This window comes from Cyprinodon tularosa, unplaced genomic scaffold (genome assembly GCF_016077235.1).
Source record: "Cyprinodon tularosa strain WSP-4 unplaced genomic scaffold, ASM1607723v1 ctg649, whole genome shotgun sequence".
NCBI classification, from domain to species: domain Eukaryota; kingdom Metazoa; phylum Chordata; class Actinopteri; order Cyprinodontiformes; family Cyprinodontidae; genus Cyprinodon; species Cyprinodon tularosa.
Genome location: NW_024039395.1, coordinates 294,904 through 313,544, shown reverse-complemented (window position 1 = coordinate 313,544; position 18,641 = coordinate 294,904). Strand labels below are relative to the sequence as shown.

The 18,641-nt window shown below is 38.9% G+C and overlaps 1 protein-coding gene across 1 annotated transcript in view; it reads left to right on the top strand.

Moving 5' to 3' along the window:
• Positions 1-2,962: 2,962 nt before the first annotated feature.
• Positions 2,963-18,641, top strand: part of smad3a (SMAD family member 3a) — a 33,286-nt gene continuing 17,607 nt past the window's right edge. The window contains exon 1 of the mRNA XM_038308828.1: positions 2,963-3,725. Coding sequence (XP_038164756.1) covers positions 3,523-3,725 — 203 coding nt within the window. The 5' untranslated portion in view covers positions 2,963-3,522. The remainder of the gene's footprint in view (positions 3,726-18,641) is intronic.

Genomic DNA, 18,641 nt, shown 5'->3' with positions numbered 1-18,641 from the left:
AGTGATTGATGTATGTCTCTGCAAGACAACACTGTGTACTGTTATTTAAGCAGCTCTGTAAAAACACTTTTACACTGTGACAGCAGCAGGAATTCCAATACACAAAACAAGATATGCACATTATCATATCTGCAGGTAGTTGACAATGAGCTACTAACATAGTGTGAATATTACTTTTTATCTACATTTAAAAAGGCTTGCAGTTTATATTTCAAAACTTTCAAAGATAAGACTTATGTTCAGATATTTTGTTCAATTAAAATCTCTTTTTTGTAAGTGATATAATGCTAATCTGTTAAGCATTATGTATTTCAATTTAACAACTTATCAAATCTTTTTATGCATTTTTATTTCTGTTAAAGAGGCATTTTGTACATTTTTACAGAAAAATATATTTAAAATAGCCTTTATATTTAACCTTTTGCAGCTAAAACATTGTTAACTGACAACTCAGTCGTTCAGCGCTGACGCATCTATAAGCTTAAAGGTATAGTGGAGGATGTTATTTTTTTCTGGGTAGATCATCTAAATAAGTGGTCCTCCTAATTGTCAATCATTCTGGTAATATGTTTACGTAAGGCTCCTACATGCTCGTCTCTATTTTCTCTTATGATGAGTCTGACAAAGTGGGAAAATTGCAAACCTTCTTTTAGAAAGTAAGCTTGTATGAGTGATGCAAACAGCAACTTTTAAACAGAGCGGGCACGAGAAGAAATGGGTTTGTGCATGCCCTCGCACACTTTTTATAGGTGTTCCCTGTTGGAAGCATGTACAGGGTTGTACATGCGCATTTTGGAGAGGGCGGGTCTTTTCAAAAATTAGCAAAAATCTTCCAATATACATTGAAGTATAGTATTTTCCAGAATTAACTTAGGGTCAGAAGTTCACGCACATCCATGTCAAATGGGTCAGACCTAGCATACAATTTAAGGAAAAAAACTTGTTCAGTGAACTGTGTTGAGCCACAAGTAGCAGCATCATTAGAAAACTCGTAATACCTCTTCTATGTTTAATATCACTGTCAAATTATTGCCAAATAATGAAACTATTTTGTTTTTTATTTAGTTCTCAGGATAGCTTTCACTATACCTGTAGACTTTATATTCAAATATATGTATAATCTTTATGAACATTAACTACTTTTTATTGGTCAAACACTGATCATCTGCTTCTGACTGCCAGACACCCAGAGATTCTGTCCCTTAGTATGTTTCTTTTCCACTGGGACACCAGCTGACACGAGACACACACACACACTCTGCCCTTAGTCCCCTGAGGTTGAGGTCTGCACAATGTCATTATCATCCAATGGATCGTGCATGGTCACTGCCCATTCAGCTCTGCTGACGTGCCTTTTGTGCTCTGCAATTCTTCTCACTGCAGCCCTCTCCCACCTCCACCAAAATCCCCTTCTTAAACTATGTCCTACTAACACCCCCACCCCACGCCGCCAATCCACTGCAGCACATATGTATTCCCTTCCCCCAATCCAGCACCCCTAGGTCCGCCCTGCCTTGCTCCACACTTTTCCAAAACAAACCAGCTGTCCTGGTCGGTTGCGCCCCCCGGGGGAGTAAACAGGTGTCGAGAGGGCCACAGGGCCTTAACATATGACACATGACAACACGCTGCTCTAGCGTTCTCCTTCAACCTGCCGACACACACAGGCCAATGACACGAGAGAGGCTGGGATTTTACTGCAGGGGATTAGATGATTTGTATGGAAAATAAGTCTGATGCTAAATTCACACTGTCTGTTGCATGGAGGTTAAGTGAAAAGAAATGTCTCTCATAATGCTTTTAAGGTGTTTGAATGTTGAAAGGTGTAAATTATTAATGTTGGCACTTATTGTAAAAATATGGAGTGCAGGGTTACCAGATGAAAGGAGTGGCATCTGTCCTTGTGGCCGTGAAATATTTTTAGCACAAACTACACTTTGTACTGTGTGTGTGAGGGGTGTGTGTGTGTGTGTGTGGTGGGGGTGTATGGGTGTTAGAGTTATGCTCCAGAATGCACATACCTGCTATTCTGGGTTAAAGTGGAAGGTTTATCTGATATCTGATGGTCACATCCACCCTTTGTGATTCTGCAACTGCCTGATTAGACTTAAGGATGAGGATATGTGGAGTGAGCGGCACTTTTACAACTTTTTAACTCTTTCAAAAGGTAACTAAAAATACTACACTGGCACTAAAGGGTAGCTTTTGAAGTGTAGAGAACAAAAGCTGTTCCTTACCCAACAATCCCACTATCACCCTCTCCGTGGTGAACCCATTGCTCCTGCTGCACACTATTGTACATCTGGCACTTGACTTCTTGACACTGCCTTTGCATGTGTCCCTGCAAGAGGGGGTGCTTATGCATATAAGAGTGTGTGTGTGCGTGTACATCTGCCTCTGCTATAGCTGTAATTTAGAGGCTGAACCAAGTTATAAACTAAATTGCCACCTTGTTGAAGTAGAAGATCTCTGTTTGTACATTCAGCAAGCCAAGACAAGTCTGTGTGTCATCTTCTGCTTATGTGCATTGACTTTTATCAACTTCAAATCTTACAGCAGCTATTTTTTTTTCACCCACCCTGAGACAAACAACCTTTAAGAAATTACTAGAAAGTATTTTGGAGGAAATGTAGACACAGATCCAAGTGTGTTTATGTAATAAACATTGTATTATTATGCAATATCTACTGGATTGTCTAAATTCTGATTTTTTTTTTTGGTCTCTAGGTGTCCTATAGTCTCCAAAAGAAAATAAATATTCAAGAGAATTGTTTCTTTATGCTGAAAGCAATAAACTGTTTACTCAGTGTTACATAAGTAATTCCAGTAGGTGAGTGATTGTGACCGCTAATTTAGTCAGCCCTACGGACGTTCATCAGTATGGGGAGAAAAGGCAGGGATTGTGCAACATCAGCACAGCCCATTTGGCCAGCTGCTGCTCAGACTGGGCTGCCGCAGGTCTGCTGTGTTCAGTCTGAAGTCTGAATGGAGACTCTCAGCAGCGGCTCCCGTATTTGCATTTGATGCAGACTTCAGTCGCGCGACCGCAACACCGCGGAGGCTTCTGAACTTCACAAAACTTTGCCGTTAGCAGAGCTAACCATTTGCGGATAACTGAGTGCTTAGACCACTGCTTTGATTTTTGGTACTCGGATTTAAAAGCCGGGTTTAGACATTTTTTTAATTCGGAATTGCTTTAAAAGCGCAGCGTCGAGCGAGTCCAGACGGACTACTTTCTGTGGCGTAGCAGCATAAACTCCAAGGAGCAACAGACTACCGGTGCGCAGTCGGCTGTTCAGCTCGATTCAAGGCGAAGGAGAGCGCCGAAAACGGGGAGTTTAAACCAAGAGATGCGCTACAGTGGCGTTTAATAAACACAAAGACCCATTTTTTGGGGGCGTTATTTGTTTGTTTTTTATTTTCTGTTGAATAAAACCCCAATATATGCAGCTTGGACCCTCTTAGGGGTGCTATTTCTGGGGACTTTTTCGACACTGGACAGACTTGACCGAACTCTGAAAGATGTCAATTCTGCCTTTCACTCCCCCCATCGTTAAAAGACTCCTGGGCTGGAAGAAGGGAGAGCAGAACGGCCAGGAGGAGAAATGGTGCGAGAAAGCGGTTAAAAGTCTCGTGAAGAAGCTGAAGAAAACTGGGCAGCTAGATGAACTGGAGAAAGCCATCACCACGCAGAATATCAACACAAAATGCATCACTATACCGAGGTAAGGGGCTTTTTCCGGACCCAGAGGATGTGTGGGGACCGTAAAGTTAGCAAGTCGGCTTTTAACGTTTAATTACAGCCTCGTTACAGCAAAATAACCCCCTTTCTCTTAAGTTTGAGCGACCGGTTCCACTTTAAACAACAATATGTGTGAGGGAAGTTGAGCTCACCAACTCCTTTCAAACTCTGATTTCCTTTACGTTTAATAAACATCAACATGGAGGCTGCGCTGAAGCTAGCTACGGTCTGTGCAAACCAACTGGACTCTTGTGTGGGTTTAAAGCACGTTATATATTCATTAAAAGCTTTATCTGACGGACGAAATCGTGCTACAAACACACGTTTTAGTCAGTGCATAACTAGCCAATGGGACACATGCAATGCATAAGCAGTAATGTAGTCCCAGTTATATAACTTGGCCTTAATCTGGGACGCTTTCTACCGTTGTTAAGTGCGTAGGCGAGCCTGTTGAGAGGTTTTTTTCAGCTTCTCCCTGCAGCTATTTGCCTGTCAATACATCATTTATAATAAACAATAAAGTTAAATTACTGGCTCAGTAGTCATGGTTTACCCAAAGTAACAAAACAACAACAGAACATAATGAAATTGCATAAAGTATATATATTTTCCTAATATTTTTGGAGATTATAGGAAGTAGGCCACATAAACTGGAATTAGTGTAATTTTAGGGATAACTCCTATTATTTTAGATGGTAATATAAATGATAAGGGAAAAAAATCTCCCATAATTCATCAGTCTTTTGACCTTAAATAATCTCTGCTTATAGTCTTCAGCCTCACAAACACTGTAATTAAATGTACCTGTTACCAGTCGAGCTAGTTGACCGAATAACTCCTATTGTGCTATCAGGCCTTTGGGTTTACAGGTCAATCTTTTATTTTTTTTCATTATGAAGTGGTTTCTAGTTAAATAGCTACATGATCATATTGCTGATCCCTGTAGTAATAATATAATTGAACTTTATTGATCTCACATTGGAGAAATCTACCTCTGCATTTAACCCATCCCCTTGGGGAGCAGTGGGCTGCCATTGTACAGGGTCCGGGGAGCAGTAGGGGGTTAAGGGTCTTGCTTAGGAACCCAGAGTGGAGGGAGTGGGATTCAAACCGGATACTTGCAACCTTCACAGAGCACAAATGCACTGCACTAACCACTAGGTCAACACTCCCCTTATTAGCAACAAATAGTGAAAACAAAATTTTATGCTAATTATTGTCATACTGTGGCCTGTTATTAATTACAAATTAGGCCCACGTGTAAATAGGTAAACATAATTCTTATCCAGTTCAGTTTTAATAATTTTTCCACTATCAATATTCAATTTAATTCAGTTTATTTATATAGCGCCAATTCACAACACATGTCATCTCAAGACACTTTACAATTCATCAGATCATACAGTCAAATTGATTCAAAGTTTTCTATCTAAGAAAAACCCGTTGATTACATCGACTTAATTGACTCAAAGGCAATTACACTGAGCATGTTTATAGCGACAGTGGAGAGGAAAAACTCCCTTTTAACAGATAGAAACCTCCAGCAGAACCAGGTTCATTGTGAGCGGCCATCTGCCGAGGAGGACTGAGGTTCAAGTAGACAGAAGCAGAGATAAAATGCCAAAAGCAACTGTAAAAGATGGCCCATCCATGAAACACATAGTCAGGCAGATGAGCTTCGAGCCAGCTCCCATGTCAGAGGATGAAGAGAGCACATCCAGCCAGTCACAGTCAGAGAAACAGGACTACACTGAAAAACAGGCCAATCTCCAACATCTGTAAACAAAGGTGTTGATGGAAGCAGCACAGCTGATATTTCTCTCCAGGATGGGGTCAGAGCCAAACAGGAACAGATGAGGCGATACTACTATGAGAAAAAGCAGAGACTGTCATATGTTACAGGTTTTTCTTCCTTAATAATACTTAGAAAGGGAAGGTTTGTATTGGAATCTGTTAACCAATGTCAGAAATAATTTTGTCATCATTTTTCTAAATCAAACATCCATACACACAAAGCAGTATTTAAAACTATTTGATTTTACTTTGCTTCAGGCGGTTTGAATACATTACACTGAGCTGCATTTGATATCAGATGGCACTAAATCTGCTTAAAGTGGTAGAAATGTTAGTCAAACTGCAGCTCTAGTCTAAAGCTTTCTAGAGATTGGTGTTTTGTTCAAGGTCTCCAAACAGCTATTTCTAAATATTGAAATGAATGTAATCTAAATGTCGTAATCATAACTCCCATCTAGAGAATCTCCCTTGGATGGTTTGGCTATTCCTCAGAGATTTAATAACATGTGGTGTCAGGTGAAATATGAACCTGCATAATTGGGCACTCCCAGATTTTCGGCTGCCACAGTTTGCATACGACAGCTACCAGGAATCCGTGCCAGTGTCCAGAGCTTACCCTCCTCGAAAAGTTAAATAACGTTCCTAACGTTCCAAACGTTTCCCACTGCTAATGCGGAGAGGAAGAGGCAGAGTGCATTAAGATGACCTCAGATCAGAGCCGGCTGTCAGTGTGCCCCAACAGGGTCCCTGGAGAACTGCTGTTTCTATTAATTCCCCAAGCTCTGGCATGCTGACAGCAGCTGCCTGCGTGTTCAGGCCTGTCCACAGGGAGGTCAGCTCCTATATCTCTGACACACGAACTCTGTGATGAGGCTCAATGCTTGGTGATGGTTCTCAGCGATGCTGAGTGCGGAAGTAAGCCAGCGCTGCTTATCGATTGGATCGATGGCTGGATCAAGTTGTGGAATAGCAGAGCATGTAATGTATCATATAACATCTTGCAGAATATGAGGGTGAACCTGTGGTGGCAAGTATGCCGAGTATTGTTGAAAGGATGAACACAATCTTTAGATTTTTAATAAATTAAATGTCTTTGACCAAGAACTGTAGTATCATAATTTGATAACAAATCATAATGAAGGCCTTTATTGAGGTCAGTGAGGCTAATGTATATCCTAGTGATATTTAATTTACAGATAAAGCCTTGATGGTGAGAAAAAATGTCTACATCCTCGTTTTTAACCAAGTAATTCAAAGTGTGCAGGAAGGCTGCTTTTCTTTTTTCTTTTCTTTTTTACTGGGATTGAAAAAAAAAAACAACTTCTTAAGACGTAGTAGGGAAACAAGTGAAAGCTGATGTTATATACGATGTTTAATTGTTAGTTAGGGCTGATCGATAAATCGATTTCATTGTGTAATTGTATTTTCTGTTTATGAAGATTTATTTTCTGGAAAATCTGGAATTTTTTTCCACCAATGCATTCCTTAAGCTTCCATAGTTATCGACATAAATTCCTCACTTATTGTTCTTAGATGTGTTCTCATAACTGCTGTGATGCTCCACACATAATATGGGTCATATTTTCACTGTTTGTTTTGAATCATGATTGTTTTACAAGTCTGTTTCACATCTTGAATTTAGTTGCCCTTTAAATTAAGGTCACAAAGGCAAGTTTTTTAAAGTAATGTATGTCATTGCAACTTATATTTTTTTTGTTTTAATAAAACATGAGAGAGAAAACAGAACTGATTATTTGGTAGGAGAAAATGGGATTGATTTTTAAGCCATATAACCAAGCCCAAGTGTTAGTCATTCAGTGTCAGGTATTATAAACACTCTTGTGCTCACCACTCTCCCTCCTGCTCTATTCCGTTTCTCCTTTTTTAAATTCTCTCTTCCTTAAAGCTATATATATATCTATGAGTAACCAATATTGGTATGTAAACTATCTCAGTCCTTATGAATCTTCTGCATTAGTTTTAATAGTTATGACTAATGTATCCTTCCTGCTGTTCATTATTTGATCTGATTTACTACACAAGCTGAGTGCGCTGGTATATAAATGTGAAGCAGAGTGGGAAATAGGATATCAGGAGTGTGGGAATAGTAAGCAGCTGGTTGATGTTGAAACCGTTAAGATCTGTTAATGTTTGCTTTTCCATTCCCCATTTTTTGTTTATCTTAGTTTAACTGGGATGATGGGGCAGTTTAGTCCAAAGGAAGTATTTCTTTTTTCTTTAGACCAAACCATAATGTTCTCTTTATTTTAGGCGGGGAGTTAAAGGGACTTTGACCAACTTAGTAAGATGTTTATTAGTCCCTCAGAAGAGTCAAACATTTAAATAATCAAGTTAGGATCTGATTATAATCTGTGTATCGACCAGCCTCTTCATTACCAATTATTTTATATAATTCATTTAATGACCAAGGGTGAGCCTTGGCATGGGTGTTGCGATACGACAATATGATATTATCACAATATTGCAATATCCCTACTTATTGTGATATTTTTTCTTGCTCTCAAAATTACATGTTTAGATAAAAAAGCAAGTGGTGTGTTTATTCATCAGAAAATGTTGATCATTTAGTTGTTTTGGTTTCCATGGTGTTTGGGGTTTGAGTCAGTCCATGTCTTCCTCTGTGTCTGTCTCAACTACTGATACTGAGTGGCTTTGCGGAGGTAGCCCATTTTCCCTCATATTTTTTAGGTAAAATGTTTTGTTTCTTAGAAATTAATATAAGGAACTGAAAGATCGATACTATATCGGGCAGCTGAAAATAATAACATATCGCCAAATCAATAATGACATGACTCCAACAGAGAAAAAAAAAACATTATGTAACAAGAAACAGCATTTACAAAATGCTTCCTACTGTTATGTGGCTGAACAAGCAACTGTTTTCATAACTACAGAAAACACTACACTACACACATTTGCCGATCATGATTTGCAGATTGTCTTGGAGGCCTGACCTACTCGTTTCAATTTTTTTGTTTTGATTTGCTTTAATGGAACAACTGCATTATAAATGTTGATTTTAGATGATTAGACTGTGCTAAAAGATATTATTATGATGTGTCTTTCTTTTTCTTAAAAAAGTTTATCTACATGCAGGGATAGTCCCACAAATACTAGCTGAAAAATAAAATCTATTCACACAACCAAACAATTTCTTAGTACCCTATTACTAGGGATGGGGATCGAAACCCGGTTCCTTCAAGGACCCGGTTCCACTTTTTTCAAAACCCGAAAATCAATAACGTTTGGGCTTATCGATACCGCTATCGAGTCTGGTCGTTTTTTTTTTTTTTTTCTCCCGGAGGTCCTGTAACATAATTGTGTGTGTCTCGAGTCGCGTCACAGCATTTAAATCTAATCAATCCGATCACTGCAGCATGTCCACCAATGTTTTGGAATGAAATTGTAAGCAAACAGATATTAAAAGTAAAACAAGTGAAGTCTGGCAGTTAACTTCGCTTGCGACTCGAGGATGGCTGAACGGACGAAAAGGTCTAAAGTTTGGCTTCATTTTACCAAGCTCAAAGATAAAGAAGAAGCGAAATGCAACTTATGTTGCAAAATCATCTCTTGTAAAGGGGGGAACACAACCTCAATGGCCAAGCACATTAGTATTGTGCATCAAATAAAGGCCAAATGCAGTACCTTCGACTGTCTCCGGGTTGAAAAGACTCCTCCTCCTCCTCCTCCTGCTGCTGCCGCACCATTGTCTACCCGTCTTCATCATCCACTCAGAGTACCGCTGGTAAGCGCGCACACAGACTTTGAAGCTTGTCCGGTCAGTTAAAAATAGTAATTGTGAAATCCGTATTGTAATCGGCAGCATACAAGCTAGTTAGCTTGAAAAGTAAACAAAGTTTCAGACGTGCTGCGTGATGATGTGTTCAGATTGGCTCAGTAAAACGACAATTAGGTTATCATGATGCGTTCAAGTGCAACGTAAAGAAAAGGGAAATTGAGTTTTTGGCGAGAAACATGAGTAATAAAGTTGTATATTGCTCTAATTATTTTAGAATATATAATTAAACTACTGATGCCAACATTTATTAAAAATTAAATTTAATTTAGAATATGATTATTTATTTGCTAAATATTTTCCTAATCACTAAAAACATGATGAAAAGTGACAGTAGACAATACATTAACCAACAATTGTGAAAATGTATATATTTTTTTTAAACCAAAAGAAGACCTTTCTTCAAAATATAGGACATTTCTTCAAATAATTTTTTTTCCCACTTCCTTTCTGTCTGTTAAAAACATATTGTCGCATCGTCTTTCCACCAAATAACAGAAAAGTATCGATAGTGGCATCGATAAAGACTCGGATCGATAAGGAGTATCGATAAAGGTATCGATATCAATAAATATTAACGATCCCCATCACTACCTATTACATTTAGTCAGGGGGTGCACAAATTCTGTCCTCATGAGCTACAGTCCTGAAACTTTTGAACACAAAACCCACAATAATCAAATTAATGGCTTGTTATCCGTCCTCTACAGAGCTTAATGATAGCCATCTGATTCAGGTGTGCTTGTGCAATGAGGCATCTAAAGGGAGAGTAGTGCTCAAGGACCAGAGTCCGGCACCTCTGCTTTACACCAAGCAACTGTAGCCCAACTTTAAAAGGAAAGCTGTAAATGCATTTATTTATTATATACTGCAACCTATGGTGGAAATAAATCAGTTTAAACTGTTCAGTTGGCGTTGTCAGACCTCACTTTTTTATTTCAGTCACAATTTCCCCTCAAAAGCAACGAGTGATGGGATTATTTCCCACCATACTGGCCATTTGATTTTTTGCTAATCGATTAATCTGTGGATTCTTTTTTCGATTAATCAATTAATAATCAGATAGCCAGAAGGTTCCCTAAACAAAATTTTTACTAAATCAAACCAGGGGAAAACTTTTCCACTTGATGGGTTCTGGTTAAAGGATATTGACAGGCAAAAAATGTTATTTTTTTTTATCTTAAATGCAAAATTTTCTTCCTTTTTTTTTTTTTTTTTTTTTTTTTTTTACAAATTTGATATAATAACTGCTCTAACTGTGTCGTTCTGTCAGCTAAAAGAATATTTTACAGTTTCTATTCTCCAGTTAACGATTTATCGATTACTAAATTAGTTGATGATTATTTCAATAATCGATTAATCCCGATTAATCCAATTAATTGTTTCAGCCCTACTGTATTTTATTAATGACAATAAGTTAACCTTTTCAAAGTTTATAAAGTTAAAATAGATGCCTAGAAACATTCATTGTTATTTTGACAAAACTTCACAGCGCAGATAACATGTTTTTATATTTAACCGTGTCATTTCACTACAAAAAGCTTTATTACTCTTAAGATAAATTGAATGTAGTTTTTGTAGCAGAGGAGGCTGCTCTCTCCACAGCAGCACTTACTGAAGATATGCAGCATCTTGCTGCAAACACTGAAGGACAACAAGGAGTGCAGTCTTGCTTCTTTCTTGTAGACAACTTTACAGTTGAGTCACCAGTCCAGGTAAACACTGAGGTATTTATACTACTCCACTGTGTCCACCTCTTCTCCCACAATGGAAAAGCTGCTTCCACTATTCTCCTTTCTCTTAAAGTCTATAATGACAAGGCTATAAACTGCTTCAGTAATAGTAATTAGGTGCATTGCTGTGGAAGAGTCCAGTAGTAAAACTAATCAGCTCAAAGTGTTTGTAGCAACATGAAAAAGCTCTTTAAAAGTATTGGTGAAGCGGTTATCGTATAAAAGTCTTTGCATGCCTTGACAGACTTTATATCTACAAATTTAACCACAACATTATTTATTCATACTCTATAGCTCAGAGTTGATGCCAAAAGCTTTGGCATTTAAAAGCAGCTTATCAAAGTAAAACTGGAGCCTCTATGATAAATATAGAGGTTGTGTCCTTTTTTCAAAGAGCCTGTAGAAACAGATTCCTCACACCTACCTAAGTAAACTGAGTTTGGGTTTAGGCCTTCGGGCTGCACCAAGAATTTGTTGTGTGTTTGTATTTTGTTATATCCATCCTGGCAACAAATGTGCAGTCTGATTCTCAGATCTGCATGTCAGAGCAGGATGGAGACGAAGAACATGAGATAAAATGAGGAAGACAAAGCAACTAAATTAGTAAGACTGAGAGAGTAAATCTGTTACCAACACGGAGGTTGATTGGAAGACAGATGAATCTTTTTTTTCCACAAATGTCACCTTTTATTGGTCAACCGGGTCTTCACTGGATTCTACTGTATCAAATAAGTATTTCCCAGAAAGCATGTTCGTCCACGTCTGTGATTCTTATTGAGAGCTTTGATGCTGATGCAGACGTCGAATGAGAGAAAGCGTGTAAGCAATTAATGTGGAATGCAGAGTACGAGGAGCTGGGGATTCCCATGGTTTGGTGCCGGAGGGGTCTGCATTTTTTTAGAACTGGGAAAATGCGCATTTAAATGTTGAAGACTAGACAGTGAGGATCAACAGAGGGGAAATAGTGCAAGAAAGGGTTGAATTATAAACATGAAAGAGAACTGGAAAGCAGAGAGCTGTGTGGGATGAATGAAGAATCAGAGGGTAACAGTCTGTTTGTCTACAGCCAGGGTCTTGGTTTCCCTAGTTTATCAGACAGGAGTCTGTGGCAGGAGAGCGGTTTGCGTGCAAAAAGAAATTAAGTTACTGATAGCTGTGGTAGAACTGGTTTGTTTTTCAACTAGATGGCAGGTTGAATGAAAAGGAGCGTATCTGCTTGTGTCTGGGTGACTACCATTAAAAACACACAGACAAACACAGACTGCGGCTATTAAAACAAGGAGAATTCACAGATACCTGCGCTGCTTCATAGTCTGGATGCGTGGAAGGTTGATAGATGTAGCTCTACTGCTGTGTTGTCATTAATAAGGCAACTCATATTGTCTATATCTGGCTTGCATCTTTGTATAGAAGGTAATTTTCGATTTTATCAATAAGCATCAGCATGTTGTCTGTCTGATATAGTGTTTGGACTTGCATTAGCGTTCTATTTGGGTTTTTTTTTTAAAGATCTTGCAGGCACAATATATAATTCTTTTTATTAGCAGAGCATATTTTTTCTGTTGTAAGTTAATGCGCTATAACACACTTTGTTTAATCTATTGAGTTGCAGAAAAGACAAAAGTGAGTTGTGCTGCAAGCCTCAATAACCACTCTATAACAAGTCATTTGGGCATTGTGGTATTGACCCACAGTTCCTTTCTCTAACCTCTTGTTTCTGCTTTCAGCATCCTCACTTCTTGTCCCCCTTAATTAAAGGTTAGCACAATGAAAGCAGAAGTTTTCTACATAACAAGCTGGAGAAAATAGATGGCTTTTAACTCCAAAAGGAGGCAATTGACAAAATCACTTAACACAGCCATAAGTACAGGGACCTTAGATCGCTTTTTGTACCTTTTAGGTTGCCATACCTGCATGCAACTTTCACACATATCACTATAGTTGTGTACTCTGATTAAAGATCAGCAATAATATCTATATATCATATTGCTTTATCAGTTTTTCTCACCTTACAGAATATTAAAGTGTACCAGGATGGTAATTTTTTAAACCTACCCAAGCACTTTCATTCATCACTTGCCAAGACTTAAAAGTCCAGCCACATGTCTGAGTCATCCAAGACGGCGTGGTTCGACGTAGACCCAGCGTGCGACAGGTCACTGAGAGTTTACTTGTGCTCGTCTGCCTCTTCTGTGTGCGGCACTCTGCTCTGATGACGCCCTTTTCTGTCTGGTTTAGGATTTCTGCCATTGTTTGATTTGCATGACAGACAACAGATAAGAATGAGTCAGTACAGATGCATAAACTGTCTGTGGTTTTGCTGCTCAAAAGCTGGATTTTAAAGTTTATTTCAAGTAACTGCATCACAGTTCTGCATCCTGATTTGGGGGCTGAGCTAAGAAGTTATCGTATACAGTTGTGGCTTTTGTCTGGTTGGTACAGTGGTGTTTAAAAGTGGATAGATTGACTTCCTTGTGTTGTGACTGATAAACACGTGTGACATCTGATTTACCAACCAGGTCGGAAAAGTTTTTTTTTTGTTTAGTGCGTTTATGTGTGTATGAAGTTAGTCAGCTCAGAGGAATGCTCTCTGTGCCTGCTGGGGCTTTGAGGAGGGCGTGGGCTGCTGTTTGGTTTGCGGCTTGAAACCATGGGTGGAGGGGTTAGAGACAACTCTGCCTCAACTTGGCCCTGGCCGTCTTGCTATCTGCGGGGGAGTGCACACTCACAAGGCAGAAGCACGCACTCACACACACACACACAGACGCTTTCAGCAGACAACAACTGCGCCTTTGTGCTCCACTGGCTGCTACTGCTGCTACTGCAGCTGCAGTAAACGTGTTAGCTTACTAAACTACAGCTGGATATGTGTAGAAAAATAACATGCTAAGTTCAAAAGAAGAAAGGAAGTTTTATAGGACAACGTTTTAGATTTATTTAAATCTAAAAGAATTTAAATGACAATGCTGCCATCTTTCACTAAGGAAGCGCAAGTGGGTCTAAATTGGCCTAAAAACTCAGCGATTACATTGATGCAGAACTGTTAGCATCAATTTTTACTCCAAAAATTGTCTACAAAGTCTCTTCGTTGAACTGAAATGTATTTTTTAATTTGAGAGCAGCATTCTTGTTTACTAAAATAACGAAAAAATAAATGAAGCTGAGAACTTCCAATGTATTCATACATCAGGGACATCAATTTGCTGGGAAGAAGAATCGAAATGGGGGCCATGGTTGGTGGATATTGCTTTGGTATTTCAGTGTTGAATTACTTTTTAGTGCAGCAGAGAGCATAGTTGGAAAGAAGCAATTTGTTCTTTTAGAAGGTCAATACTTGACCGTTGCTTATTTTTTCTGGGCTGCTTTAACGCCGGGGCTCTGGTTTCCTCCATCGGCTCTGAAGGAACTGGCTGGGTGGAGTAACGTTTATTCTGAAATGTTCACGAAGGTGAATATCTTACAGCAAATGTTATTTATATAATCAGCATCACTCGAGTCCCGGTTCCTGTGTCCAATTAGATCAGCTATCAGAGTTTATTTTTCACCTCATATTAGAAAAATTGGGGAACTTAATGTTACTTTACACTCCAACGGAAACTTTTTCCTTTTTTTATGCTTGCTTGCCAGACAAGATCCGACCACCAATCAGTAGGTGATAGATGAATATGGAGTATTTGAGAAAAAAAAAAAAACATTGACGAAACATTTAATTTGCTTTGAGATTTACATCTCAGATTATATTTACACCCAGATTGTTTGTCATTTAGTTGCAAGTTGGAATACCTGTAAAATTTACTCAGGTCCAGGACTAACTAACAACTTTTGGCAGTTCAGTTGTATAACAATAATTCATGCATTGGAATGCTAAAACCAAAGCCGACATTGTATGATATTCAATCACCAATCGACTGTTACCTCAGAGACCAAATTCATCAATTGCAGGACATGAACTCAGTGCAATAAGGGATAAAAAAAAAATCAGAAGAAAAAAATTGCACTTTAGAAGATGTAACTAAAACTAATATTAATATCACTGTATAAGACTAATATAGAAGAACAATCAGCAGTGTCTGCTATGTGCTTTCAACTCTCTAAGTAAGGGATACTCTTCATGAATTTGTTTTAATCGACAGAGACAGTGCCTTAAAGTATCTTTATTTTTTGGTGGAATGGCGTGTATTCTTACGCTGGTAGTATAAGAATGGGGTGTGAGAGTCATTGATGCTGTTTGTCAGTGTTGTATCTTTTTTCACAGAGCGTTTGGGAGTGAATTCCTCACGCCTGCCTAAGTAATACTTAGTTTGGGATTAGGCTTTTAGGCTTCAGTGAAACATTAGTCATTTTTGAACATTTCTGCAGCTACAGTAGACATCTAGATACAGTGAAGACAACCTTTTGAACTTAAAACCAAAAACAAAATGTTAATAAAGAACTTTACAATTGTTATTTTTTTCTTCTTCTCTGCTCCACCTATCTTGTTCTTCTTTCTTTATAGCTTACCAGTCCCACTCCTATTTCCTTCTTCTTTTTCTCCTTTGTCATATTGTGGTCATTTCTATTTCCCCTTACCCCTTAGGGTAGTGGAAGCGATAATGCTGACCCTAGATACTATAACTTTCATAGAGCCGACTCAACAGGTTTATGTATTTGTGCAAATACACAGTTAAATGTTTTTAAAAACAGTTTCCACATGCTAATTTTTAATTAGTGGAAAGGCTTTATCACTGATTTTGACAATTAATGGCATGACCGTCAGTTATGCTGAAATGGGCAGGTGAGAGCCCTGCATTGTGTCTGATATTTAGATTACAAAGGGCTGTTAGAGGGCAATAAAAAAAAATTCAGTGAGCCTCCATTTTACATGCAAGATGGGCAGATTCTCAAAGCAGCAGATAGTCACACAACAAAAACGAGAACGCCCATTTCACCAAAGGTCACAGAGTGTGGGAATCAAAGGTGAGAAAGAGAGGGACGATACCGCAGACATCCCAAATGATGTTATCAGCAACATTTTAAAAATCATATCAGTGTTGATAGATGTTCTGAATTAATGCAGCCCTAATTTGAACTTGTCATGGTTGTTATGAGCATCTCTGTAACTGCTGATTTTCTGAGATTATCGGACACAACCATTGCTCTGTTTTACAGATGATTGTCAGAGAAAATGTCCAGGGAGCAGCAGATGTGTGACTTGTTGATGTCAGAGAGTCAAGTAACACTAGATACACTTGTTAGATGAATACAAAGGCAACAGGCAACAGAATTTCTAAACCAACAGCAGCTGAGCAAAATGTCAAACCAGGTGCATCCGCTATTATAATTGGACAATCATGGCCTGGAGTTAACAGCATTAAAAGCTGTGGTCCATCATGCCTTGTATTAGTAGTTCAGACTTGTGGTGGTGGTACAATGATGTGAGATGTTTTTTTTTTTGCAAAGTTCGGAACAGTAATTGAATATTTTGATTATAAATTCCCAAATCAGATTAAAACTTTTGACTTTCCATATCATTTATAAGCTTAAACCTTTAAAACAGTAGTTTTCTTGGTTCAAATGAGGCTAATTATCACACCACTCTATAAAGACTGTTATTTGCTAAGATGAAACCATTAGGGATGGGACGATTTATGAAAACCGTCAGAATCGTTCGGTTCGACTGTCTCGGTTCGGTTTGTGTGTGTTTCGTTCGGTTCATGCGCTGCTCCTTTTTCTCATAGGCGAAGCGTTTACACTCCAGAGCAGAAGGTGGCGGTACTGCGACCAAAGCCAACCACCAGTAGTAAACAAGAAGGAGAAGAAGCTTAGCCGGGTGTAGCAGAAAAAAATCAGTTGTTGTGGAGAATTTTGTCGGAATGGCGAGTGGGAAAGAACAGGAGTTGGAAGACGTGCCAGCAGCACTTTATAGGTCTGCTGTATGGGACCACTTTGCATTTAGAGTGACCTACGATGACGGCGGAAAGAAAGTTGTGGATAAAAGTGCAACAATGTGCGAGCATTGTGCAACACGTTTTGTTTACGCTAACAGCAACATGACCAACATGTCATGCTAACCCCGAAATCCCTCATACTCCGTCTGCAACCCCGCTCCGCCCCGCTGTGCTCCAGACCGCCTGCACAAAGCAAAGCCTACGGCCCCCACTGTGGCTTCGTCCGCTCCCCTCTCTCTCCCTTGGAGATGGTAGAGAGTATGCGCGAGATGATTAAATTCAAAGCAGCAAAACATACGGAAATGATCCAGGGTTTCCGCGGATCATTTAAAATAATTACAATCCATTATTTTTGGGGGGATTTTTTCATTAATTCCATAAATTTTTATGGGATTTCGGTGTAACAATCAACATGTATCGAACCGAACCGAAAACCGTGACCAGAAACCGTGAATCGAACCGAACCGTGGATTTTGTGAACCGTTCCACCCCTAGAAACCATATTGTTATTTTATCTTAGATACTTCAAAATTGTCATTCTTTTAATACATGATTAACTACCTCTTTCATTTATACAAAGGAATAATTGACGACTTCTAATTTCAAGTATTGAGAGTCTTTCTGGCCTTGACTTTAGATCTAAGCTCAGAAAATGCTCAGTCTATGATGTAAGCTGTGCAGCTAAAACCTCCTGGGTAAAGTGAGAGGATGCTTGATTTTATAAGAACATTAAAAGAAATTTAAAGTTAGCTAAAGTAAGCAATATTTCATGTTTATTTATTTTTTTGTGTTAAATCCTATTTTTCGGTTTGCGCTATGCCTCATGCTGGCGGTTGCTGACTGAATATGGACAGTATATCACTTCAGATGGATGAACAAACATTATTTATTGGGAACCAGCAGACCTGGCTTCATCATTTCCAGCTGTAGGGACAAAACTTAACGTCTCTGCCATGTGTTTGGTGAAATGTATGATTTGTGTCCTATTCCCAGTCAGTTATAATTTTGTTTAGATATTCTGCTCAGCTCATTGACTGTTTGCACTAAAGCTAATGGTTACTGCCCTCCTTGTGTGTCCTCTTCGAGCCTTGCCGATCTTCTGTCTGGTTTTGTATTTCACCTTCAGGCCTCCTTCGCTGGTCCCAGCACACTATGATATCACCAAGGGCCACAGTCTGAAATTTTCTCTCACCGTCTATGGTTGCCCCCCCCCCCCCCGAATCCCCCGTTTGTTAGAAAAAGAGAAGTCTGATGTGTTTTCCAGGGAGAGTGGGTGGTGTGTTTGGAGTACGTTTCTCTCTTAGTCTCACTGCTGTTGGAATGCTTTCACATGCCAAGGTTCCTGCACTTTGCTGCGGGTTAGTGATTAAAAAAAAACTTTTCTCTAAACCTTCTAATTAAAAAAACGATCTTAAATGTCTCACATGATGAAGCCAAAGTGCTCAGGTGACACAAAAACATCTTTCCTATCATATGTCCATGCATGATGAAAGAAGAGGCAGCTGTAATTCGAGTATGTGTCTTATTTACCCTCGACAGAAAGAGGGTCTGACTCATGGCTCTGAATATACAGTGGCAGTCAGAGGTTTCCATACATTTATCAACTGTATGGATGTCCCAATAGTTGT